The sequence below is a fragment of the Acomys russatus genome, chromosome 10 (genome assembly GCF_903995435.1).
Source record: "Acomys russatus chromosome 10, mAcoRus1.1, whole genome shotgun sequence".
Classification (NCBI taxonomy): Eukaryota; Metazoa; Chordata; class Mammalia; order Rodentia; family Muridae; genus Acomys; species Acomys russatus.
The window spans coordinates 23501946-23524633 of NC_067146.1; the positions used below are offsets into that span (position 1 = coordinate 23501946).

Consider the following 22688-nt stretch of genomic DNA (forward strand, 5'->3'; position numbering starts at 1 on the left):
CTTCACACCAACTGGCCTTTTCAAAGCCCCTTATTCACAACTCCTCAAGACTGACACTAACTGAAAAGAAAGAAGAAAGGAGGAATGAAGGACTGAGGGAGGGAGGGAAGGATAGAGGAAAGGAAGGAAAAGAAATAAGAGCAAGCAGGTGTTTGTTACTGTGTGCTTTGTTTATAAATACTGTATAGCTAAGATGTGGGGTTTGGCCTCCTGCTTCCTAACTCTCAGCCAATTCTCATTAGCCACCTGTTTCCCTAAACAGCTGTGGCAGCTATGTGTGGAACACACCCCACACCCCCATTTCTGGGCAACGGCTGCAAAGATGAAAAGAGGCAGGAAGATGAGGCATTCTTCAAGGTCAAAGGCCACCTACATGCATATCTACATTGACCTGGTGGGGTTTTCATTATTACGGCCTGGAGATGAGGGGGCTAAAGAGTAGCCATGGAGATCTCTAAGAATAGGATGAATTTGGAATGCAACACCTGTCCCAAGCCCAGCAGTTCATGATGCTACCTGTCCTTAAAACTCTACAGATTCTGACTGAAGCAGTCCTCAGAATCCAAAGCAAGCTCCTCAGATAATTCTGACACAGCTAATTCATGCACTCACTGTATGATCAGGGACGTCAACTGCTATTCATTAAGCATCAACCATGGTGTTCAGGACACAGACACATACATAAAAACACAAATATGGGATCTGAAGAGATGGCTCAGTGACTAAGAGCATTTATCCCTCTTGAAGAGGACTCAGGCTTGGTCCCCAGCACACACAGTGTGGCCCACACCCATCCATAACCCAATTCCAGGGAATTCAACTTGTTTTCCTGGCTTCCAAAGGCACTAGGCACATACATAGTAAACATACATTAAAAAGTTCTGACAACATACATACATACATACATACATACATACATACATACATACGGAAATAAATCTTTAAAAAAAAAAACCTAAGTAACCCAATTCCAGTTTAGGGAAGAAGGAAGAGGACAATAAATGATTACAAAAATAAAATACAGTGAGTTATGCTAAGTGTTCTAGCCTAATATTCATATCCAAATAGGAAAAGAAAAAACTGTCTCCTCCTGAAAACCTCCCACTCTTTCACCCTACCTCTGGCCTTTCTCCTCTCCACATTTTTCTTCTTTCCCATTCTCCCTACTTATCTCTTTCATATGTACTTGGTGCATTTCTGTGAGTCTCTGAAAATGAGAAATATCATTTTCCCACACCTGCTGGTAACCACCTTCCCAAGCAGCAGCACTTTTGTGAATGCAGAATGACATGGCAAAGCGATGGACAGCTAAACCCTAGTTGCCGCCCCAACTACACTCAGCACAAATGGCTGAGCAAGCCCTCTCTGGAGGGCTGCCCCACAGGCCTTACTGCCTGCGTTCACAGCTTACTTCCTTACTGGTTGTGCTTTAATGCACATTAGAAAAGACAAGTTGGTTGAGTCTGTCTTTTTATCTATTGCTAGTTTGTTCATCTTGTCCAGCTTAGCTGTATCTAATTGTTGATCCAATGAAATGCTCTTGTTCACAGATCATGACAAGCTTCTGCTTATCCTGGTTGCCTGGCCCTTGCACTCCCTCAGAGGATGATGAGTTTCCATGGTGAGCCCAAGACATTGTAAGTTGGTAAGGCTCATCTTCCTTTCAGTCTCTGCAGAGATCCCTGCAATCTGGGCCCCACAACATCTCTCATTCTATGTGCCAGAGACAAGAGATGGGTTGCTTCATTCCTGACACAACCTCACAACCTGGCACCTATGTGCTACTCTGCACCATCTAGAAGCCCTTCTAGTCAAATGTCCCCAAGTTTTTTTTTTCTTTTCACCCTGAGCTCCAGCATTGTCATCATTTGATCTATATGAATAATAGGTCAAGCTCTTTAGGCGGACAAAGGGTTGAAAAGAGGCAAACCAGCTGCCTTATTCTGTTACTTTGAACATGGATAAATGGGAAACATAGAGAGATCAGGATCTGAATCTTACCATTTGTCTGCTCTGTAACCTTGAGACGAATTACTAACTAACTAAATCGTTGTGTCTGTTCACACTCAGTCCACCACTTTGAATTTCAATGAGCACTAAATAAAACAACGCATGCAAGATGCTTATTCAGTACCTGGTCCAATGGGAACTCAACTACTGGTGTGTGTGTGTGTGTGTGTGTGTGTGTGTGTGTGTGTGTGTGTGTGTGTGTGTGTGCGCACATACACTTGTGCACATGTGTGTGTGTTTAACTGATTGACAAGATTTTTTAAATTAAAATATGACTACGTCATTTCTCTCCTTGCTTTCCTTCCCTCCAATCACTCTCACACCCATCCTGCTTCCTCTCAAATTTGTGGCTTTTTAAAAATCAATTGCTATTACACACACAAGCATAAATATATAAGTACAACTTGTTTAGTCGATTTAACATTTTTGTATGTGTATGATTTCAGGGCTGATCAATTACTGTTAGATAGCCACATAGGGGGCTCATCCCTGGGGAAGACTCGCTTCCCAATAATCTTTTGTTTAGGGGTGGGGTCCCTTTCATCTCTCATCAAAGAAACTTTTCTTTAAAACAGAAAAGAGACCATTAAGAAAACCATAACTGATCAAAATTCAGAGAGCAACCCATCATGGGGAGTCTAGGCCCAGTTGATGCACTTGCAACACCTAAGGCTCAGGGAACAATCACAGAAGAGGGATCAGAAAGATTGCATGAGCCAGGAGACCAGAAAATCAGCTAAACAATATCTCCACAATGTGGCTTCCAAAACAAGCTCTAAACGAGGGGACCACCAGCAGACATGGTTCATTTCCTACACCCCAGTTCTTCCCAGTGCCATCTCTTCTACCAACCACTTTCCAAAAAGATGCTTCTTTTGCATCCAACCAGGACCAGTGTTTTAAATTTACTATTCTAATTTACTTAACTTTGTTACTTATTCTGACTTCTAAAAGTATGCTTTGTGCCAAGTACAAGTAGCCGAAAAACTATGAATGTAACATTCATATAATTCCTGATTGTTTCGTGGTTCTTCTTGCTGTAGGTAGTTTATTGTATATGTGTGTGATAATATAGATGTATATGTAAAAATAATTTTAATTCTGAAAAAAATGAAGACAAAAGTATGCCTTGCATGCCCTTTGTATACCCTACCACATAACATGTCCTCATGCTGTATATGCCTAAGTATAGGCTCAAGAGCACTCACACACAAGCTAATAGGGATGTAAGGATCCAGTTTCTCTACCAACATTTTGATTAAATTAAGTGGATCATTTTCTCTCCATGCCCACCTTTCTATATTCAAAGCAAAAACAAACCCCAATATGTTCTCCTTCAAAATAAGCCCTGCGTGAAGTGGCTACTTGGGAAGATTGTATGACTCTTTGATAGTAGATAGAGGGTGGACAGGTTTGGGGACAGGTGAGAGGACAGGGGCCTTTCCTGTGGCATGAGCAGCCTATGGTGGGGAAGCTCATGCCAGGCAGGCAAAGAGGCACCAGGATGTTAAACATAAGGAGGCTGTCTGCATGGGTGTGGCCACAGGAACCAGAGAAGAGTGAGATAGGTAGCTTGCAAATTCAATGCCAGTCTCAACTGGTGAAGAAAAACTGCCAGCAACATCTAGTCAAATATGACATTCTATTTTTAAAGAAATTTAGGTAAAAGATGGTAGATTTTATCAACTTAATTTTATTTCTCTACTTATGTGTTCAGTTAATTGACTTTTTCTTCACAATGGAAATACTAGGCTTTTATTTCTGCATCTCTTCTTAAACATCAAATGACATGGTGATTTCTGGTTCTAGCATAGGAATCTTAAGGTTCTCAGCCAATTCCCCCCCCCCCCCCCCGAGTAGCCCTGTACTCTCAGAGGTAGTGGCAGGCACGCAGAACATTGTAGGGCAGAGCAGTTAGCTATTGTGTGTCCGAGGCCTGAACGCAGACTGCTAAGCATTGCATGCACACAGCCATTTTTCAAAGCACATGATTCTGTACTCCTCCTGGAAATGCACGCAGAGGAGAAAGCAGTGGCAGCATAGAAGCCCAGCCCTGAATTCAGATTTACAGCCTAGCAAAGCTGAGGCCCTAGAGGAAATGTCAAACATCTGTAAGGCAGGAGCCTGGGGGTATGCATACCTATCACTGCACACTACCATGGGTTTGCCCTCAGAAAAGGCCAATGTTTTTTAGAAAGGCCATTCACATCATTTCTACAAGACAGGTTCTATTCTAAGCATTCCAACCATCAGAAAGAGTTTCTTCTTTTAAAATGTAGCCCAGCAGTGACTGTGCAGTTTTAGTAACTGCATGCCAAACACAGGAAAAAGCATGGGAGCCCAGATCTGCAAAGGCAGCTGAGGCCCAGGGAAATCCCTTTACTGAAGGGTCTTCAACCACCCCTGAGTTACAGGAGTGACAACCACTGAGCTGACTTACCAGAATGAAAGGAAATATCCTACAGTGTGGTAATTAATTTATTTCCTGCAAACCCACAGCAAGACACTCCCAGAATGAAATCCAGAACTGCCTTTGTGCAGCAGGCTAGAAAAGTAGCTGGCAACTTAACTGGAATAGCAGTGAGATGAGTGGTGAAAGATGGAATGCCTGGGTAAGACAGCCTGGGTCCCACTTCTGTTCTGCCCTTTGGCAACTATGTAGCCTAAAGGCAGGTTACTGGCTTTCCTTATTTGAAGTACAAAGAAAGAAGAGCAGCCAATTGTGCTGCTGAGGGAGAAAACGGGTAGCTGGAATCAGTGCCAGGCACATCCAGCATCATGCAAGCAGGCTGGGCTCTCAACGAGACCATCTGAGAACAGGAGTGCTTGAGCAAAGCTGACCTCTCCCCAGTCTGTACTACTGTATGATCCATGGTACAGTACAAATAATATCTCCCCAAAGTCTGTCTTTTCCTGTTGATTTAGGTAAAAGTAGTTAAAGTGTAAATAGTAACTATCAGATATTTAAAATACCTGTCCCTTCTTTCCCCAAAATATACATTGTACGTGTGTGTGTGTGAGTGTGATGTGTGTGTGTGATGTAAGTATGATATGTGTGTGATGTGTGTGTGTGATGTGTGTGTGAGTGATCTGTGTGTGAGTGTGATGTGTGTGTGAGTGTGATGTGTGTGTGATGTGTGTGTGTGATGTGTGTGAGTGTGATCTGTGTGTGAGTGTGATGTGTGTGAGTGTGATGTGTGTGAGTGTGATGTGTGTGTGAGTGTGATGTGTGTGAGTGTGATGTGTGTGAGTGTGATGTGTGTGTGTGATGTGTGTGAGTGTGATGTGTGTGAGTGTGATGTGTGTGTGAGTATGATGTGTGTGAGTGTGATGTGTGTGTGAGTGTGATGTGTGTGAGTGTGATGTGTGTGTGAGTGTGATGTGTGTGAGTGTGATGTGTGTGTGAGTGTGATGTGTTGTGTGTGTGTGATGTGTGTGAGTATGATGTGTGTGAGTGTGATGTGTGTGTGAGTGTGATGTGTTGTGTGTGTTTGAGTGCAATGTGTGTGAGTGTTATAAAATATGTTTTAGAATGTACTCAGCTGGAATTTATCAAGCCAGTGAAAGCATTTTCCTCGTGTGCAACTTCCTTAATCAACTTGTAAGCACCTCAGTGGGAACTTGTAACTATAGGTTGGAGGCCTGACTACTCTGCCACAAAGTAATTACATGTGCTGAATCCCAGTAGTTCCTTTTCTTTCCTTGAGAAGTCTCAAATTTCCTACCTGAAAAATAAAACCATTAGACCTAATGACCCTGGAGTCCTAGGAAGTTCACAGTGCTTGTTCCCTTGTGGCCTTCCTCCTTGGTGACTGGGTGGCTGGACATACCTCCCTCCCTGTTACTTCACACTACCATCCATGAATTGTCTTCTCCTGACTATTGAACAGGTCCCAGCAAGCTAATAGAATGTCTTACCTAGCGCTAAGTAGCAAGCATGCAGCCTCTTAATGAAAATCTTCCATTTAATCAATAAAAGTAGAAGCTTTTGGAGTGATTCATTCTCACACCTTTGCTATTTAGCTGAATTTTTCTGGGGTTTCCCAGCAATGCTTTATTCTGGCTTTATTCAATGGAGTCTTTTGGTCATTTTTCTCTGTACTATGTTTCTTACCTTGGAAAATATTTAGAGATATCACAGTATTTTTCTCTGTATTTTTTGTCTTAGTCATCATAAAATTATTTTTAGTTAATTATTTTCTCTTTTCATTGATGTTTTGTGTTACCCTACAAGTTCGGTTGTCCTTGGAGTTGGTGATCTCTCACCACAGTGGTTTTCAGGTTTCGTGTTCTTTTCAAATCTCCTCAGTTCTCCAATCACCTGACAAAGGCTGAAGATAAATGTGGAATTGCTACAATTTCTCCCATGTATTTATAGTAAAATAATACCATACTATTGTTTCACAAGAGAATTTTTAACATTAAAACCAGGAGGAAGTAAATATTAGAATAAAATACAGTCCCTGGACAGAATAACTTAATAACTAACCTGATGGCTTTATGAGCAACCCTGTGTAACAGTGCCCCTGCTTTTCTCAAATTTCCTGAGCAGAGACGAGATGTCAGAGACGCATGTGTGGGCAGTGGATGTTTAAGGGGCCGCACGCTAGCAGCGACAGCACCTCCCTTTTGTGCGTGAGTTGCACTATATGGTACCTTGCTTCGGGTTGAAGCTTGCATTCAGTTCTGAGCTTCCTATATAGATTTCTATCTTGGGATGGTTCCTGTTGATTTTATTCACATAAAACCTGACTACATAAAACCAACTGTGCCCATGTCACATGACCCAAGTGATAGAGTGTAACAAGCTAAACCTCGACATGCTCTCACAGATGTTCCCCACACTGCCATTTTCTACTTCCATCTGTTTGAAGGACTTGCCTTTCTCCACCTTTTAAGATCAGGCTTCTGAAATCTTCATTATTCCAAGTAACTACATTCTCTTTGTTCAACGTGTTTGTACCTACCACCCCTTAAATTTTTTCTACCGATAATTCATTTTCTTAATAATAATAACTATGTAATCGTTTACTTATGCCTACCTCTAAAATAATTAGTAATCACAAGATTATTAATCTTGCATACATAATTTTTAAAAAGTTCCCTCCCTTAAAGATTATTAAACTGAGCCAGACACAGTAGCACATTCGTGTAATCTCAGCACTCAGGGAGGCAAAACAGGTGGATCTCTGTGAGTTCGAGGCCAGCCTGGTTTACATAGTGAGTCCAGGACAGCCATGGCTACACAGAGAAACCCTGTCTTGAAAACCCAAAACCAAATAAACAAAGATTATAAAATTGTGTGAAAATGGTCTCACTGAGTTTAGACAGTCCCATACTGTTCACTAAAGTGAACTATAACAGGTAATATAACCCTGCATGTCTACAACACTATAACAGGTAATATAATCCTGCATGTCTACAACTATTACAGAATATAAGGTAATGAAGTTGTAAGATGATTTTATTTATCTGATTTTTTTTTAATGAAGCAATAAAGAAGTAGATGTAAACATTGAGAGAAAAGAAGATAAAGGAAGGAAAAGTTTAGGACTTCCGCAATCCATACCAACGCATTTAAGAACAATAAGCAATATTACTATTGATATTAAGTCCAGTAATCCATTATGATGAATACATGAAAAACATCCTTACTTGAAGTGGGCCACCTTTATACATCAGCTATATCTATCTGCCTGTCTAATTTTTGTGGTTATGGGGATTGAATCCAGGACTTTAAAAATAAGAGGCAAGTCCGTTACCACTGAGCTATGGCTCTAGCATATTTTATATGTTTGGATTCTAGAATTTGGCCTAGAAACACCATCTCTTATTTTCCTATATGTTAAGAGCTTTTTTTTTTTAACCAAACAAAGGATTGTGTAAATGTTTTAAAATATCCAGAGCATGTAGCATGGACAAGCACAGTCCTTACCCATCAGGAACACATGCAAAGTGAGTTTTGAAACCTGCTGATTTATACTCCCAGACTTCTTCCTTGAAATCATACTTAACACACATGTTAAATTTTAAATTAGAAGAATTCGATCACTTACCAAAATAAGTCCTGATATTAGTGAGGAAGTGCCTGTCAGGGCCACGTAGAACTTTGGGGTTAACGTATTCAAAAACATGCTCACTGGAAAAAAAGACAAGGGAGAAGATTGAGAAAGGCATGACTGTATCAGTGAAACTCTGTTTATTTCTTAAGATGTGTTTGTGTATTAAACATGATGTATGTATGTGCAGTACATGTATTCAACATCCAAGGGGGGAGGAAGCAACAAAACCCCTAGAACTGCAATTACAGAGGATGGTTGCAGCCATCATGTTGGTGCCAGGAACTCAACCCCTGCGCTCTGCAAGAACACTGAATTCTCTTAACTACTTCGTCTCCTTGATAACTCATTTATTTTTATTCCTTGTAAAATCACTTGTTTCTTATAACCATAATTCCGAGAACCACAGCAAAGTCCCAATAAAATGAAGACCTGGTATAATGATTCAGAAAGGCAGGAATCAAGTTATACCCTAAATGCTAAAACACCTGCCAAGTAAAGTACAATGACTGTCAGGCGTATAACCAATGGTTTTCTGCTTGGATCTGAGGCCTGTTCCACAGAAAAGAATTTATGTGTAGCAATATAAACCTGGCTAAAAGCCTGTGACTGATGAAGGTGTAGGTCTGAGTTATCTACTGCTATTAACTTGCTCAAAAGAAATGTTGTCAAATTGCCTTCTAATATACTAATGTTTGTGCCCATATATTAATGCTACTCCCAACATTACTCGGAGAAACTTCTTTTTGCAATAGATATCCAGCAATGCAGAGACTCATAACTTGTCAACATCGTGAGAATAAATGGCAATTGAGTGTTTAACCCTAAATCAGACAGTTATTGTACCTTCAAAGTTCAGGGACCATCACAGAAGAAGGGGAGGAAAGAGAATAAGGACAAGATAACAGGGGAGAGTGCTGTCAAATGTTTTCTTCTGGACAAGACATGGCCATTGCACTTATGAGCCCACAGTGGCTATGGTCACCTGCACAGGACCCATAGGCTAGCCAGTGGTCAGTATCCCTGTCCAGTTGGAAGCAGGGTTCATGAGGCTTCCACCCTCATTGAAGTGCTACTGGCAGTTGAGAGATATTCCGGGAGGATGAAATTTGTGAAATTTCAGAGGGAAGTTTAAAGACTCCATTAGGGTCAATTGCTACTTTGAATTAAGATTATGTACTTCTGCTTAGCTGGGGTTGAAAAATCATCTGTAATTAACAAGATACCAGAACCACTAAATGAAATCTTTTTTGTTGTTGTTGTTAGGACAGTCAGTGGTGGTCGGCTAGAGCTGAGAAATTAGTAGTGATTAAGGAAGACCAGCATGACTGAGGTGAAATCTTCTGGAACACAATTCCTCAGAGCCAGCACATAGGATCTGTGTTCCAGAGGAAGCCAAGGTTGTACCGTGTGCTGGCAGCTGAACTTGGTAAGAGTCACCCAAGTGTTGCTTGTTTTGAAGGCATGAAGGGGATGAGACTTGGCACTGTGAGAGACCAGAGGAGATCATTGGTGAATGAACGTGTAGTCTCAGGTGAAGGCCCAGGATAAATAGAGTCATGCAGAGAAGTTGAGACTTGGTGTTATAAAGAAAGCCCAGGCTATTGATGAAAGTGCAGCCTCATCACAGCAAGAGACCCTAGCATTTTAGAGATGCCAGGACCATAGCATGACCACCAAGAATGGCAGAGAGGAACCAGTGGAAGCCTACAAGTCAAACGGTGTGTGTGTGTGTGTGTGTGTGTGTGTGTGTGTACTGCAAATGGTGGAGTTAGAGAAGTAATCAAAGCCCTTTGGAGGAACCCAGAAGATCATGACTGAGTCCCAGACTTTGGACATTCAGTTGTTTATAGTTGGAGTTTGGTTTTGCTTTGTTCAAATTTTGACTGTCCTCTGGTTATTCCCTCTTGAAGTAAAAAAGTATTTAACTTAATTTTGATTTTACAGGAACCCACAGTTGAGAGGCTTAAAACTTTTTCAAGGGTCTTGGGGTTTTAATAACAATGAACTGTTAATGTGTTTGAATTTCTAAATATGTGGGACTTTTTATTATTTTTTTCAATACAGGGTTTCTCTGTGTATCCTTGGCTGTTCTGGTCTCACTGTGTAGACCAGGCTAGACTTGAACTCACAGATATCCTCCTGCCTCTTCCTCACCGAGTGCTGGGATTACAGGTATGTGCCACCATGCCAAGAAATACATGGGACTTTTAAACTTATTTATGTTTTATACTGTGAGTATATTAACATACATTCTTGGAGATAAATTAGAAAGGAAAGGTTCTAATTGAAAAGTGATGTGTTTGTGTTCAAATTGACAGCGGGTCAGTTGTGCTTGCTTGTTTTATGTCAACTTCATACAAGTCAACTGAGAGGAGGGAAGCTCAATTTAAAATGCTTCCATATGATCCGACTGTAGCCTAGCCTGTAGAGCATTTTCTTTAATTAGTAGTTGATTGGGGAGGGCCCAGTGGTGCCACCTCTGGGTTGGTGGTCCTGGATTCTATGAGAAAGCAGGCTGAGCAAGCCATCTGTGGAGCAAGCCAGTAAGTTGCGCTCCTCCATGGCCTCTGCGTGGGTTTCTGCCATGTTTCAGTTCCTGTCCTGACTTCCGTCAATGATGAACAATGATATGGAAGCATAAGCTTCCTCCCCAAGTTGCTTTGGTCATGTTGTTTTGTCACAGCAATAGTAATGCTAGCAAAGACAGGCAGCAGTGAAGACTTGAGGCAGTCACCAATATGGTGGTTTGTGAAAATGAAAGCTGACATGGGCATTTGACAATGTAGACTGTAACAAGAGCTTCTTTCTTGGCCATTCATAAATAAAATGTAGCCCCCTGTCTCTGCTGCCACTTAGCGTGCTATATGAGTCTCTGAAAATCTGCTAGAATAGCAGCTGAGGACATGCTTTTTTTTTTTTAATCTGGGAATAAAATATCTTCATAATACATCTGTAAAGAGTCTTTTTTTTTCTCTAAATACATAGCATTTGTATCACCTTAAAAAAAAAAAAAAAAAAACAGTTTTCCACCCAGTCAGTTTGGTTGGGATTAAGAGTGCAAGAGGAGCAGTGCTCACTGCGGCCTCGCTCCTCCTCTCCCCGCTGTCCTGCCCTCCTTGTGCTGAGTTGTAAGCTTTTATATATCACAGTCCTGTTGAGAAATCCTATGGCATTTATCTTTGTGAGGAAGAAGAACTGAGACTTATTTTTAGACTCCTTGCTAAGGTAAGAAACCCTCATAGATCACCCTGTCTAGTCTTCCTCAACCCTTCACGTTGCCTTGGCAACTTTACAGGTATCCTGGTTTTGCTTTACAGTGCAGCCAGCTCCACGGGGAAGCTGGCTGAACACATTCTTTCTTTTCTCATCTGTGATCTAGGAAAGTATTGTTGGAGTATGCTGCATTAGTATGAATGACATAGCAATAGGTTTTTATGTCACCTTCTCCTTTGCTAGGGAAAGGCCATCTGACACCTTTTCCTGCCATCAGGAAGGACTGCTAATAATCCTACGGGCAAGTGAAGTAAGATTGCAGATGGTGGGTTCCCTTTCACTTATAAATAGGAACTGTGAAGAACTGCATCCTGATGGAAAACCAAAGAAAAATGTGTATATTTCATATTCTCGGCTACTTATGATATGTCTTAATGTAAGTTTGAAGATGATTTCTAAAGATAAACGTAAATACAGCAAAATTGTTTCTGATGCCTGGAACTTTGTATTCTCTCCTTCTTCTCTTCTCTCCCCCCACCCCTCTGTGGTGTGTGTGTGTGTGTGTGTGTGTGTGTGTGTGTGTGTGTGTGTGTGTATGCATCTGTGCATGCGTGTGTGTGTGCGGTTTCCAAAGTTTACATGTAGGGTGAGACGCAGGTCAGGTAAGTTCAATGAGTATTTCTTTGATAAGCCAAGAATGTCTTAAATATTATAAGATACTAGGCCCAGATAGCAAGACATTGCTTATACAGAACCCTTAAAATAATCCTTTGGGAGGAAAGGAAAGGGAGAAATGATATAATTATATTATAACCTCAAAATTAAAAGACAACTTTTTTAGAAGGAAAGTAGTCACTTAGGATAAAGATTTATCCTACTATACTACAAGGACACTTTTCTTTTTAAAGCAATTTTACATGCAAATCTTTTAAAATACATTGTGTATGTTTGGCTTTACTCTGTAACAGAATGTCTTTAATGTAATTCAGTCTTTCAGTAGTCACTCTACCAAAGTAGACACACAAACTGCACTACTGTTAGCATGTAGCAATTTTTTCATGAACTGACTTTATTCAGAAATAAATGCTATTTCCCTTCAAAACTAAGTAATACAGCACAGACGTACTCTAAAGTCTTTTCACAGTCTTTTTACCATTTGGTGTGCCAATCCAATAGTAACTATTATTTTTCATTGTATGCCTGCTCTAATATGTTTTCCCTCCTTTCTGATGTGCTATTAAAAATCTGTTGTAAATTCAAAAGTAGATAATCAGCTATGGTTCAATGAACTACATATGTCCAATGTGTATCAGGCACTGTGGATTGTACTGAGGACTCAAATATGTTTGAAATAAAATTCTTGTACTTAAGGAACTTTGGGTAATTTCAAGAAACAGACATGGGAACAATTTAACAGGCTATTATGAGTGCCACTGAGGTACTATTTACTCAGCTCCAGCTAGAGTGGGAGAAAATGTGCATCAATGTGCTCCTTTGAGAAAGCCTCAAAAATAGTGCTCCAAAGTACATGCACGAGAATCATGCAAAATAAGAGCGCTATGATTGACAACCAAAATTAAGGGGTCCTTAGTAATCCTTTGAGGCTCTTTTGTATTCTATGCATTGGCTTTTTTATTATTATTATTCATTTAAGGCTTATAGTCTGGGGAGTTGAAAAGGCTGTACTGCTGCATTCCTGACAAGCAGAGAATCACTGGGATGAGTGAATCTTGTCCTCATAGGGCAGTGGTGAGGTGCGATGGGAAGAGCACTCGCAGATTTTCCTGTGCAAACAGTGGAAGGTACCTACAGTACAAGCCATGCAAACTGTGCAGGCACATTCTAGCATCTTGAAAGAAACTTGGCTGCTAACTTCCCATTTTCCCTCCTTCATTGGAATTACACAGAAAATATTATAGGCACATCGTGAGTAAGCTTAGGAAAACTGTATGCTGCAAAGTTGAATATAGGCATTCATTACTTAATGTGCCAGAGAGACCCGCCTAACTGAAGGGTCACAATATTGGTAACAATCATCTGCTTTAGCAAATAACTTAAATATAAAATTCATAGAAATAATAAGGCAAGAAGCACATTAACACGAGTAGATAAAAACCCATCTGTACTCTGAAACACTTCCTGATAAATCATCCACATGTATTAATATAACTAATTCATTTAGTTATATAAATGGTACTTAGTTCATCAAACATAAGATACAGAACCAACACTGTGAGTAGCGTATATGATATTATAATAATTAGATTGAGCCTATGTTTCGTCCCCTGGATGGGGAGGTCTGGTGGCACTCAGAGGAAGGATAGCAGGCTACCAAAAAGAGACTTGATACCCTATGAGCATATACAAGGGGAGGAAGTCCCCCTCAGTCACAGTCATAGGGAAGGGGAGTAAGGGGAAAATGGGAGGGAGGGAGGAATGGGAGGGTACAAGGGCAGGGATAACCATTGAGATGTAATACAAATAAATTAATAAAAAATTAGTTTTATTTTTGACAGTTTCATAAATGAATATAATGTTTTAATATACATGTCCCCCTTTATCTTCTTTTGTCTCATTGGCCCCTTTTTCTTCCAGACTTGTCCCCCTCTAACTTTTATGCCTCTTTTACAGCCCTCACATCTTTAGAGGGAAACCTGAGACGCTCATGGGAAACCACAGGATAGTTATATACCAGCAGAAAGGTTCAGATAAAATCTAGAGGGAGCAGGTGTCTCCTCTAACTAGACTGATGAAAATATTGCTCCTTCCAGACTTTGAAAGAGTTCACCCCAAACATGAGATTAAAGTGGAGGGAAGGACTCTTAAGTGGATAAGACAGTGTGCATCCATATGAGAAGGAATCTGGCAGGAGGATAAGGGCAGTAGAGAGGTACAGTGAAAGAAAGGCCAGGTCAGGTGGACTTCGGTTTGCTGGTGGTGCTGGAGATGAAACCCAAAGCCTCACACATGCTACTCACGGGCTTTCCCACTGTGTCACATCAGACTCCAAAGACAATGTTTCGTGTAGCAAAGTACAGAGAAGGTATTTACCATTGATGAACTGAATGGCAGGGAAGACAGAGGTGTCTGGTGGAAACAGGAGCCAATAAAACTGGCGGCTTTGAGAATTACTTTAGAGGCCACTCCTGCAATGTCACTAACACTACAGGAGTAAACTCAACAGATGTAGATAGCTCTTGAGAATGTCAGGTAAAGAGTGAAAGTCGAAGCAACATGGTTGAAGTGAGACCAACATCACACTGCCAGTGAGGAGACAGTGAGTGGTGGGCTTGTGTACAGGAATGCAAGCGGTGAGGCAGTCTGTGACAGGAGACCTAAGTGGGAAGACAATTAGTATGCACTGGATAAAGCCCCTACTCCACTGTGGGAACAATGAGCCCCTGGCAGAAATGAACTCTGCTTTATTTTCATACTACAGATTTAACTATTAGAAATGTGCCAACTGTTGTGAGTCTTCTCGTTATACATGTCTTTAAGAAAATTAAAGCACAGCAAAGGTGAAGCCTTTCAACGGATTGGACTTTAAGCCTACACGTATGTATATTGCCTTCTTAACAGATGAGATTATATGACCCCTCACACACACACACACACACACACACACACACACACACACATACACACACACCCCCTCCTTTCTGTCCCATTCTGCTCTTTGTGCTTTTTATTAACTGATGACTTGATTTGTTTTTTAAAATCCCATGCCAACTCAAAGGTAAATGGTTTGCTTCAAAGCAAGGTAACAGTTTGGGCCAAAGAAGCAACTGCGGGTACAACTCAGACTTAATTCCAGGTTCCAGTTTTCTTTTTCTTTGTCTTTCTTTTCCTTCCTTCGTTCCTTCCTCCCTCCCTCCTTCCCTTCCTCGTCTTTTCTTTCTTCTTTCTTTTTTTTCTTGATTCTCTAAAATCTCAGTAACTGATTTACTTCTCTTTGAGGGAGTAACCTGCTCCCCTCAAGAAGAAGATCCATTGGGAGCTTATTGTGGATGATCCAGAGAATTATCTAGAATCACTATATTTTCTTCTGTGAATGGGTGAGTTTGTTAAGTAATAAATCATGAGGGAAGGAAAAGAGAGCGAAACAAAATCTAATTGGTACTTAAGTTATCCATCAGAAACTGGCTGAGGAAGTCCCTTTAAAGTACTAGATGGAGTGCCAGGCAGAGTCAAGTGTCCCCTTCAGTGAGGCTTCTAAGTAAACTGCAATTATCAGAAGAGTAAGTAGAAATGGACTGGGGAAGTCGAGGCTGTCTGCTGGACTTACTGGCTGAGCTTTATGTTGAGTTCATGCCTGAACTTTCCATGCCTAACCTTCCTACTTTTATAGTGTTGGAGTAAAACAAACAAACAAACAAAAACCAAGTAACATCTATTAGAAGTGGTTCACCTTCTAGTTGTTCTCCGGGATACACGGTTTTGTTCACACTTGGGCTGTTTTGCTGTTCTCTGCCCTCTGTAGCATGAGGTCCAGCCCATGTCCAGGTATTAGTAGGGCAACCCCATTTCCAGACCCAGCTTCTTACTGAGACCCAAAACATGCAACAATTTTCCTATATAATTCCTATGTATATTGCAGAGCTGTCAAAGCTACGTTCCTCTGGCTGACTGTGTCTACAATCTAGAAGGAAGGAGCCACCAGGCCAACAGGCCACAGGAGTTCGGCTGCTCGCCCTACCTGGTTGCTCGGAATAAGCCAGGAACTTCACTCTTTCCAATTCTATTACTATATTTAGCTTTACCTTTGCAACAAATAGCCAGTTTCTATTCCAGGAGGCACCAGTCCCACGACTGGGAGTGTATCACCAAAGGGTAAATCACAAATGCACTGCTTTACATATGCTTTGAGTGAGAGGCAAAAAAAACAAAAAACAAAAACAAAAACAAAAAACAAAAAACAAAACAAAACAAAAACCTGAAACACTGATATTTCCAAATGTCTATAAGCCAGTTTCTTTAAAACACATTTTTAAAAATCTATAAAAGATGCACCTAAATCCCTGATGCTCAACGCTCTCAGATAGACATGTTCCCAGTGCCTGGGTGACATTTTTCATTTTCATCTCTATTCTTGTTATCTCAAATGTTTTTCAGCCATTGCTATTTCTCACTAGAATGTGACCTCTTCATCTGTGACAAACAAAGCCAAGTTGTGTATACTTAATGAGCACATGCCTGGAGCTGAAAAACCCAGCCAGGTATTTTAGAGATGGGTAAGCAGTTGGTTAAAGCCCAAGGCTACTGAAGCCACTCTTATTAAGTTGACTGAAGTAGGTAAGCTCATACCGGGAGATTCTGCAGCACAAACTCAGAAGGTACCTTCCACGCGGCAATATGATGAAAGAGTATCACCATGGGGACACAGAGGATAAAACATCACACCACTGTGAAAATCGCCCCCAGTGAAATCTTTTAAAATGGTAGGAGGTTGAGTAGAACCATACCAAAATAATAATAACTCTAAACAACCAAGTTACCTGTAAAAAAAAAAGGAAAAAGAACTAAGCATGGGGTGTTGTATTATCTATAGTAAAAATACACTACAACGCTATTATAATTAAAACAGTGCAGCCCGGGCATAAAAACAGATATGCATTCCACCAGAGGAGAATAGAGATCTCAGGAGTAATTCCATATATCCACAGGCTACTGACTTTTACTGAGGGCACAAACAATATTGACTGAGAAAATGGTCTTTCCAATAAATGGTTTTGGTAGCAATGCATTATGATAAAAAAACAAAAAACAAACAAACAAACAAAAAAAAAAAACAAAAACCTCTCACATTCTGAGAGACTGGAACTTTTGACAGACTTTACAGCCAGAGTTAATAATAAACTCTGCAGTCACTTGAGAGTACTCTCCTACTGTGTACTCAGCCTGTTTAACCCGCCTTCAAAAGAACAATGCGATGCCAACCTTCCTTGCCATGCATGCCCCATGTAATCAACTGTGGCAGCCTACGCTAGTGCATAACTATGCTCTTAACATATGTACTCCTCCATGCCCCTGGCCCAGAGTAATGTATGTGTGTTATGATAAGCATTTGCTGAAAATAGCAAACATAGGCTGAACGTGGTCTTATAAAATGAATTTCCCTCATAATTATTGAATGCAACATACAGATATAGCTTGATAAACAATGGTTTTTGTAATACTGTTTGCTATCTGGATCATTTAGGGGTTACTTGGAGTCATTACTTAATTCCTTGTAAAATTCTATAAAGACACATGGTATAACAACAAACTAAAAAGCTTCTTCAAAACAAATGACCTCATTCTTGTGACACTAAGAAGGTAGATATCATAGTATTTCAGAGTAAAACCGAAAGTGGGGGTAGGAGGGAGGAGGGAGACTTGGGCACAGGTTGGCAAATAGGTCCTAAAATATAGAGTAGAAATAGTTGATGGTATGCTGTTTCACATTGTTGGAGCTAAAATATTAAGGTACTACATAACCAAAAAACCTTAGGAGAAAGATAGTGGGTGTTTTATCACTATGAAAAGATGATAGCTACACACAACCCAATCTGACCATTACCAATGATATACAAATATAGAAATATCACATGGGTTCCCCATGGATAAGTAAACTAAATGAGTTAAAAGTCTAAAAACACTCAAAAAGAGAAAGGGTTTTTTTATTATTCCATTTTTTGGGGGTTTTGGTTTGTTTTGGGGTTTGTTTGGTTTGGTTTTTCAAGACAGGGTTTCTCTGTGTATCCCTGGCTGACTTGGAACTCAGATTGGCCTCCTGAGTTCTGCGATTAAAGGGTGCATCACCACCATCCTGTTAATTTTATTTTTAAGTGTGCATGCATGTGTGTGCAGGTACTCATGAAGTCCGTAAGATCACATCACATCCTCAGGAGCTGGAGTTACAAGCAGTTGGGAAAACTGACATGGATGCTAGAAACTGAACTTGGGTCCTCTACAAGAGCAGTATTTCTTAACTACTGAGCTAGCCCTCCAGTGCCCTCACTCCCTTTTCTTGATGCAGAAAATTTTAACGATTTTTTTCTTCCTCTACCTTCACCAAAAGAGAAAACAAAGAGTAACAGAGAGTGCTGCACGGGCTATTTTTCTAAAAGATAGAATGCAAATTAGCAAATGTAGTAGCTACCATACAAAATATTTAACATGACTAACAATGGTTTTTTAAAATGTCATCTTCAAGGTTATTCAGATTATTATTTATTAAATATACAATACCAATTTGGTGGGGACCAAAAAGTTATCTTAGCAGAGCATAATTTTATTTTATTTTATTTTTTGTAATGTACTTGTTTTATTTTAATTTTTTTAGTTCCTTACTCATTCATCCATTTTGACTCTCACCTCTAACAGACAAACTAAATAGCTAAGAATTTATTTTACATTTTTATAAAGGAATCAGAACAATGTTTAGAGAGATGAAAATTATAATAATACAAGATTCCAGGGTTAGTATTTTTAATTAAGGTTTTATTTAAACATGGGTATATGTTCAGTTAAATATTCTCTTTTTTATTATTTTTTACATATACATTTATATTATTACACATATATACATTAAACAACCTTCAGCAAGAAGAACCATGAAACAATCATGAATTATATAAATGTTATATTCATAGTGTTTTGGCTACTTGTATTTGGCAAACTTGAAGAAAACATCTTTCCTATCTTGGTACATCTAAAATTCTGAATGTAAGTCAGTATCATATCTCATCTTTATCAACTTAAAACATATATTTAGACCTAAAAACATCTTGACCCCAAAACAACTAAGCTTACTTGTAAAACTAAACTATCTGGTCTTCAACCCCATCAGAGACTTGAGAAGGAATAAAATTAATTATCTGAGTAAACAGGAAGTACAGTTTGGCAGCTTCCAAAATGAGAACATGACAGAGACAGTTTACTACCTGAACAGTCACCCAAAACAACATTGGAGCATCATCTTCAGCCTTCTGGCAAAATATATCTGACAGACATATTTGTGAGGCAGGAACTATTGAGGACTTGCTTACTCTGTCTTGGTAGAGTTTAGTCATCAAATCTGCCTGCATTCATGCTTGCCCATTTTTAGGCAGAATTCTATCTGTGGCAGAAACAAGAACATTTTGGCCAGTGGCTTGTTTGTCACATTTGAAGCCATCTCCATAAGGAGGTTCATCGATGCTCATCATCTTCTTTGAGGCAGGCTGGGTATTGCCAGAAGTTAACCTGGCTCATTGTCAATGAATCTTGAAAATAATAAAAACATCTTTAAATGCCATATTCTGTAGGTCTCTGAGGTTTTTGAAGACCTATTCTAACTAGCTTACCTTATCTATCTTTAGAATAATATCTGTTGCACCTAAGATGTATATTCTTGTGATAAAAATAGACTGGTAATTGAAGTAACCATGATTTGATCAACTAACAACTAACTTGTATAACTTACCTATCCTAAACAGCCTGCAATGGCACTTTCAAAGTATTGGAGGTAAACCTATTATAGTTGAGTTGTATGGGTAATATATTTCACATTAGAATAAATATATACATATATAGTGCATATGAAGAATAATCTTAAGATTTGAATTCTATATCAATATGTCAAAATTAAACTTATTTTGCACCAATATACAAAATTTTATACCAGTGAACTAAAAATAACCTTGTGAGTAACAATTAAGGCATTAAGTTGGGGAGTAGATTCAATAATCTCTTTGGCCTATCATCCCTATATTTCTTTATTCCCCCTTCTTTCTTTTCAACCCCTGTCTCCAAATCTAAGAAAGATAAAGGAAAAGAGAGACATCCTGAGTCCAACCTTGTTTCCTGCCTGAATAAGATCAATAATAACTTACAACTAACTTCCAATGAAAATAAACATCTATAGCTCAAGAAAACAACCAAAAACCTACCCAAACCCCCTTACGGGAAACAAAGCATAATTTTAAATTACTTCCATCTATCACAAACACAAAATCTAGAGAAAAGATCTGGCTGATGTTTATTGACAATCTACTGAATGGCATCATGTGTCAGACACTTTTTACATGTTTTAGTTATAGTTTTTGTCATTTGACCCCAATACAACCCAGCTAAAGTTAGTGTTACACACACTATAAAAGAATAAAAACTGAGTTTACCAAGTTCAGTAACTCACCAAGAGCATGCAGCTATTGGATTGCTGAAACTTGATTTAAATATGGCTCTCCTGACCCAAAGACTGCACTATTTTTCCTTGGACATGTCTTTCTTCTGAGAAACTGACAGTATGTCTGAAGAGACAAAAGAAGGTAAAGTGTCCAAGTTTCAGTCCTGCTCTTCTGAAATGATGGCCTGTTGTTCTGAGGCCAAACTCTTCCTGAGCATGAGAGCCTCTGGGTCTGAGAACAAGGGGATGCCTCAGTATGGACCACACAGGCCCTAAGTGGCCTTATCCTGAGCTGATCACAGCCATTTTACACACTCAAGCTAAGTGACTCTGACCCTCCCGCAAGCCATCGTTAGCACTAAAGCTGATATCTGCACACTCAGGTGCCCTCCTGCTATTCTGTCTCTTGTTCATTTATCTTACTATATGTCAGGATAAAGATGTAAAGACTCATACAGAGACAGCACTAATAATCAGGACATGCATATGGGCACTGCAAGATCTAACTCCTTTCTCTCATTCTCGGCTAGGTACCACTCATGTTTTTAACTTAACATCATTTTGTCACCATGTTCTAATGTCAATTAAATATTCTCTGAAAACATTATTTTGATAATAATGTTTCCCTTTGAAGATGTTGTCTAATTTGTGTAAACATTTCCACCATTGGAAGTTTGGGTGGATGCTAGCTTTCCTGTATTGAGAATACCTGAAGCATCAAACTGAAAATTAGCTCTGGCTAGCATCCTAGTTTTCATGCTTATTTCCTTAGAGTTTGGTCTCTGGGTAATGCCTGGTGCATGCAGCTTGTCTGTTTCTCCTGCTGGAATGTCACTCAGCTCTAAAAACTCTCCTCTAATATGCATTGGTCTTTTGCCTGCAAGTGTGTCTGCATAAGCGTGTCAGATCCCCTGTAAGCTGGAGCTACAGACAGGTGTGAACAGTCACATGGTTGCTGGGAATTGAACCCAGGGCCTCTGGAAGGGCAGCTGGTGCTCTTAACCACTGAGCCATCTCTCCAGGCTCTATTTACAGAATTTTGACAGAGTATTTTCTATGTAAGAACTAGAATGGCCATTTTTTGAGAGAAAACTGCTACATACAATTTGCTCTAAAGTATAACTTGGTGCAATTTTCTTTTCTACCTGCTAGTTGTTGTTGATGGAGAAAATACAAGGGACACTGAGTATTCAGCTACACAAAATAATAATATTAACCATTACACTAAATACATTGAATTGCTTAGTGTCCTAGGCAACTGCATAGCCAAGAAGGATGGAAAGTGCATGCAAAAATCATAAATACTATTCAGTAAGGACATAAGTGGACAGACACATCACAGGACATGGTACAACTATGGCTTAAATATCTTCAAAAAATGAAAAGCAAACAGACACAACACATGTACAGTATTTAAAGGATATTTGTCAAGCTTCATGATAGGCAAAACCAGTTTTAGAAAAGATGGGTATATAAGACAGACCCACACCTGGAGAAAAAATTAAATAAAAACCTCATTGCTGCAAAAAAATGTTCAGGAAAACTCCAAGTTGAAGGATGCCGGAGGAAAGTGTGGCTTTGTTTGCTTCTTTTGTTTGCTCTCTTGTTCTAAATTTTTAAAATTTATATGTGAATGAGTGTTATGCCTGCATGTATTTATGTGTTTCATGTACATGCCTGGTACTTGTGTTCAGAAGAAGGCATTGGGTCCTCTGGAAATGAAGTGGTTGTAAGCCACCATGTGGTTGCTGGAAGCTGAACCTCGGTCCTCTGGAAAGGCGGCAAGTGCTCTTAACAACTGAGCCGTCGCTCCAGCCCTGGGCACTGCATTCAAACCTAAAGCTGTGCATGGAGTGAGCTCATTCTCTGTCACAGCATCAGCATCCTGTGCCTTTCACCTTTCAATTTGTTCTTTCTCTCTTCCTTTCTACTCCTGCTTAGAGAGAGTGGAATTGTACCTGTCTCCTCCTTCCTCTGAGTTCCTTAGACACCATTGCTATGAATGACACTGTATGACATGGATGGACACAGCCAAATGACAGAAGATAGGAACCTGCTGTCCTAAAGCCAGCCGTTATGAGGGAGAGGACAACCTGAAATCCATTTGCTCCTATCAGATCTCATCAGAGAAAGAACATATAGTGTGTTTCTCTCCCTATCATACTAGAAAACAAAGTATAGTCTGAATTAGAAAAATGTTTATAAATGTTAATTCATAAATGGCCAAAATTTTCAATGACCCTAACATTTTGTTA

General features: G+C 39.7%; 1 protein-coding gene across 8 annotated transcripts in view; it reads right to left on the bottom strand.

Annotated features, from left to right (window-relative positions):
- St7 (suppression of tumorigenicity 7) overlaps positions 1-22688 on the bottom strand; it is a 236349-nt gene that overhangs the window by 102608 nt on the left and 111053 nt on the right. For 7 of the 8 annotated variants that reach the window (XR_007831283.1, XM_051151888.1, XM_051151889.1 and 4 more), the window contains exon 2: positions 8067-8149. Coding sequence is in view for 7 of the 8 variants with exons in the window: in XM_051151888.1 (XP_051007845.1) it covers positions 8067-8149 (83 nt within the window). In the remaining variant the exon portion in view is untranslated. Of the gene's footprint in view, positions 1-8066; positions 8150-20442; positions 20581-22688 lie in introns of those variants that run through there. The other variant, XM_051151893.1, reaches the window with a different exon arrangement.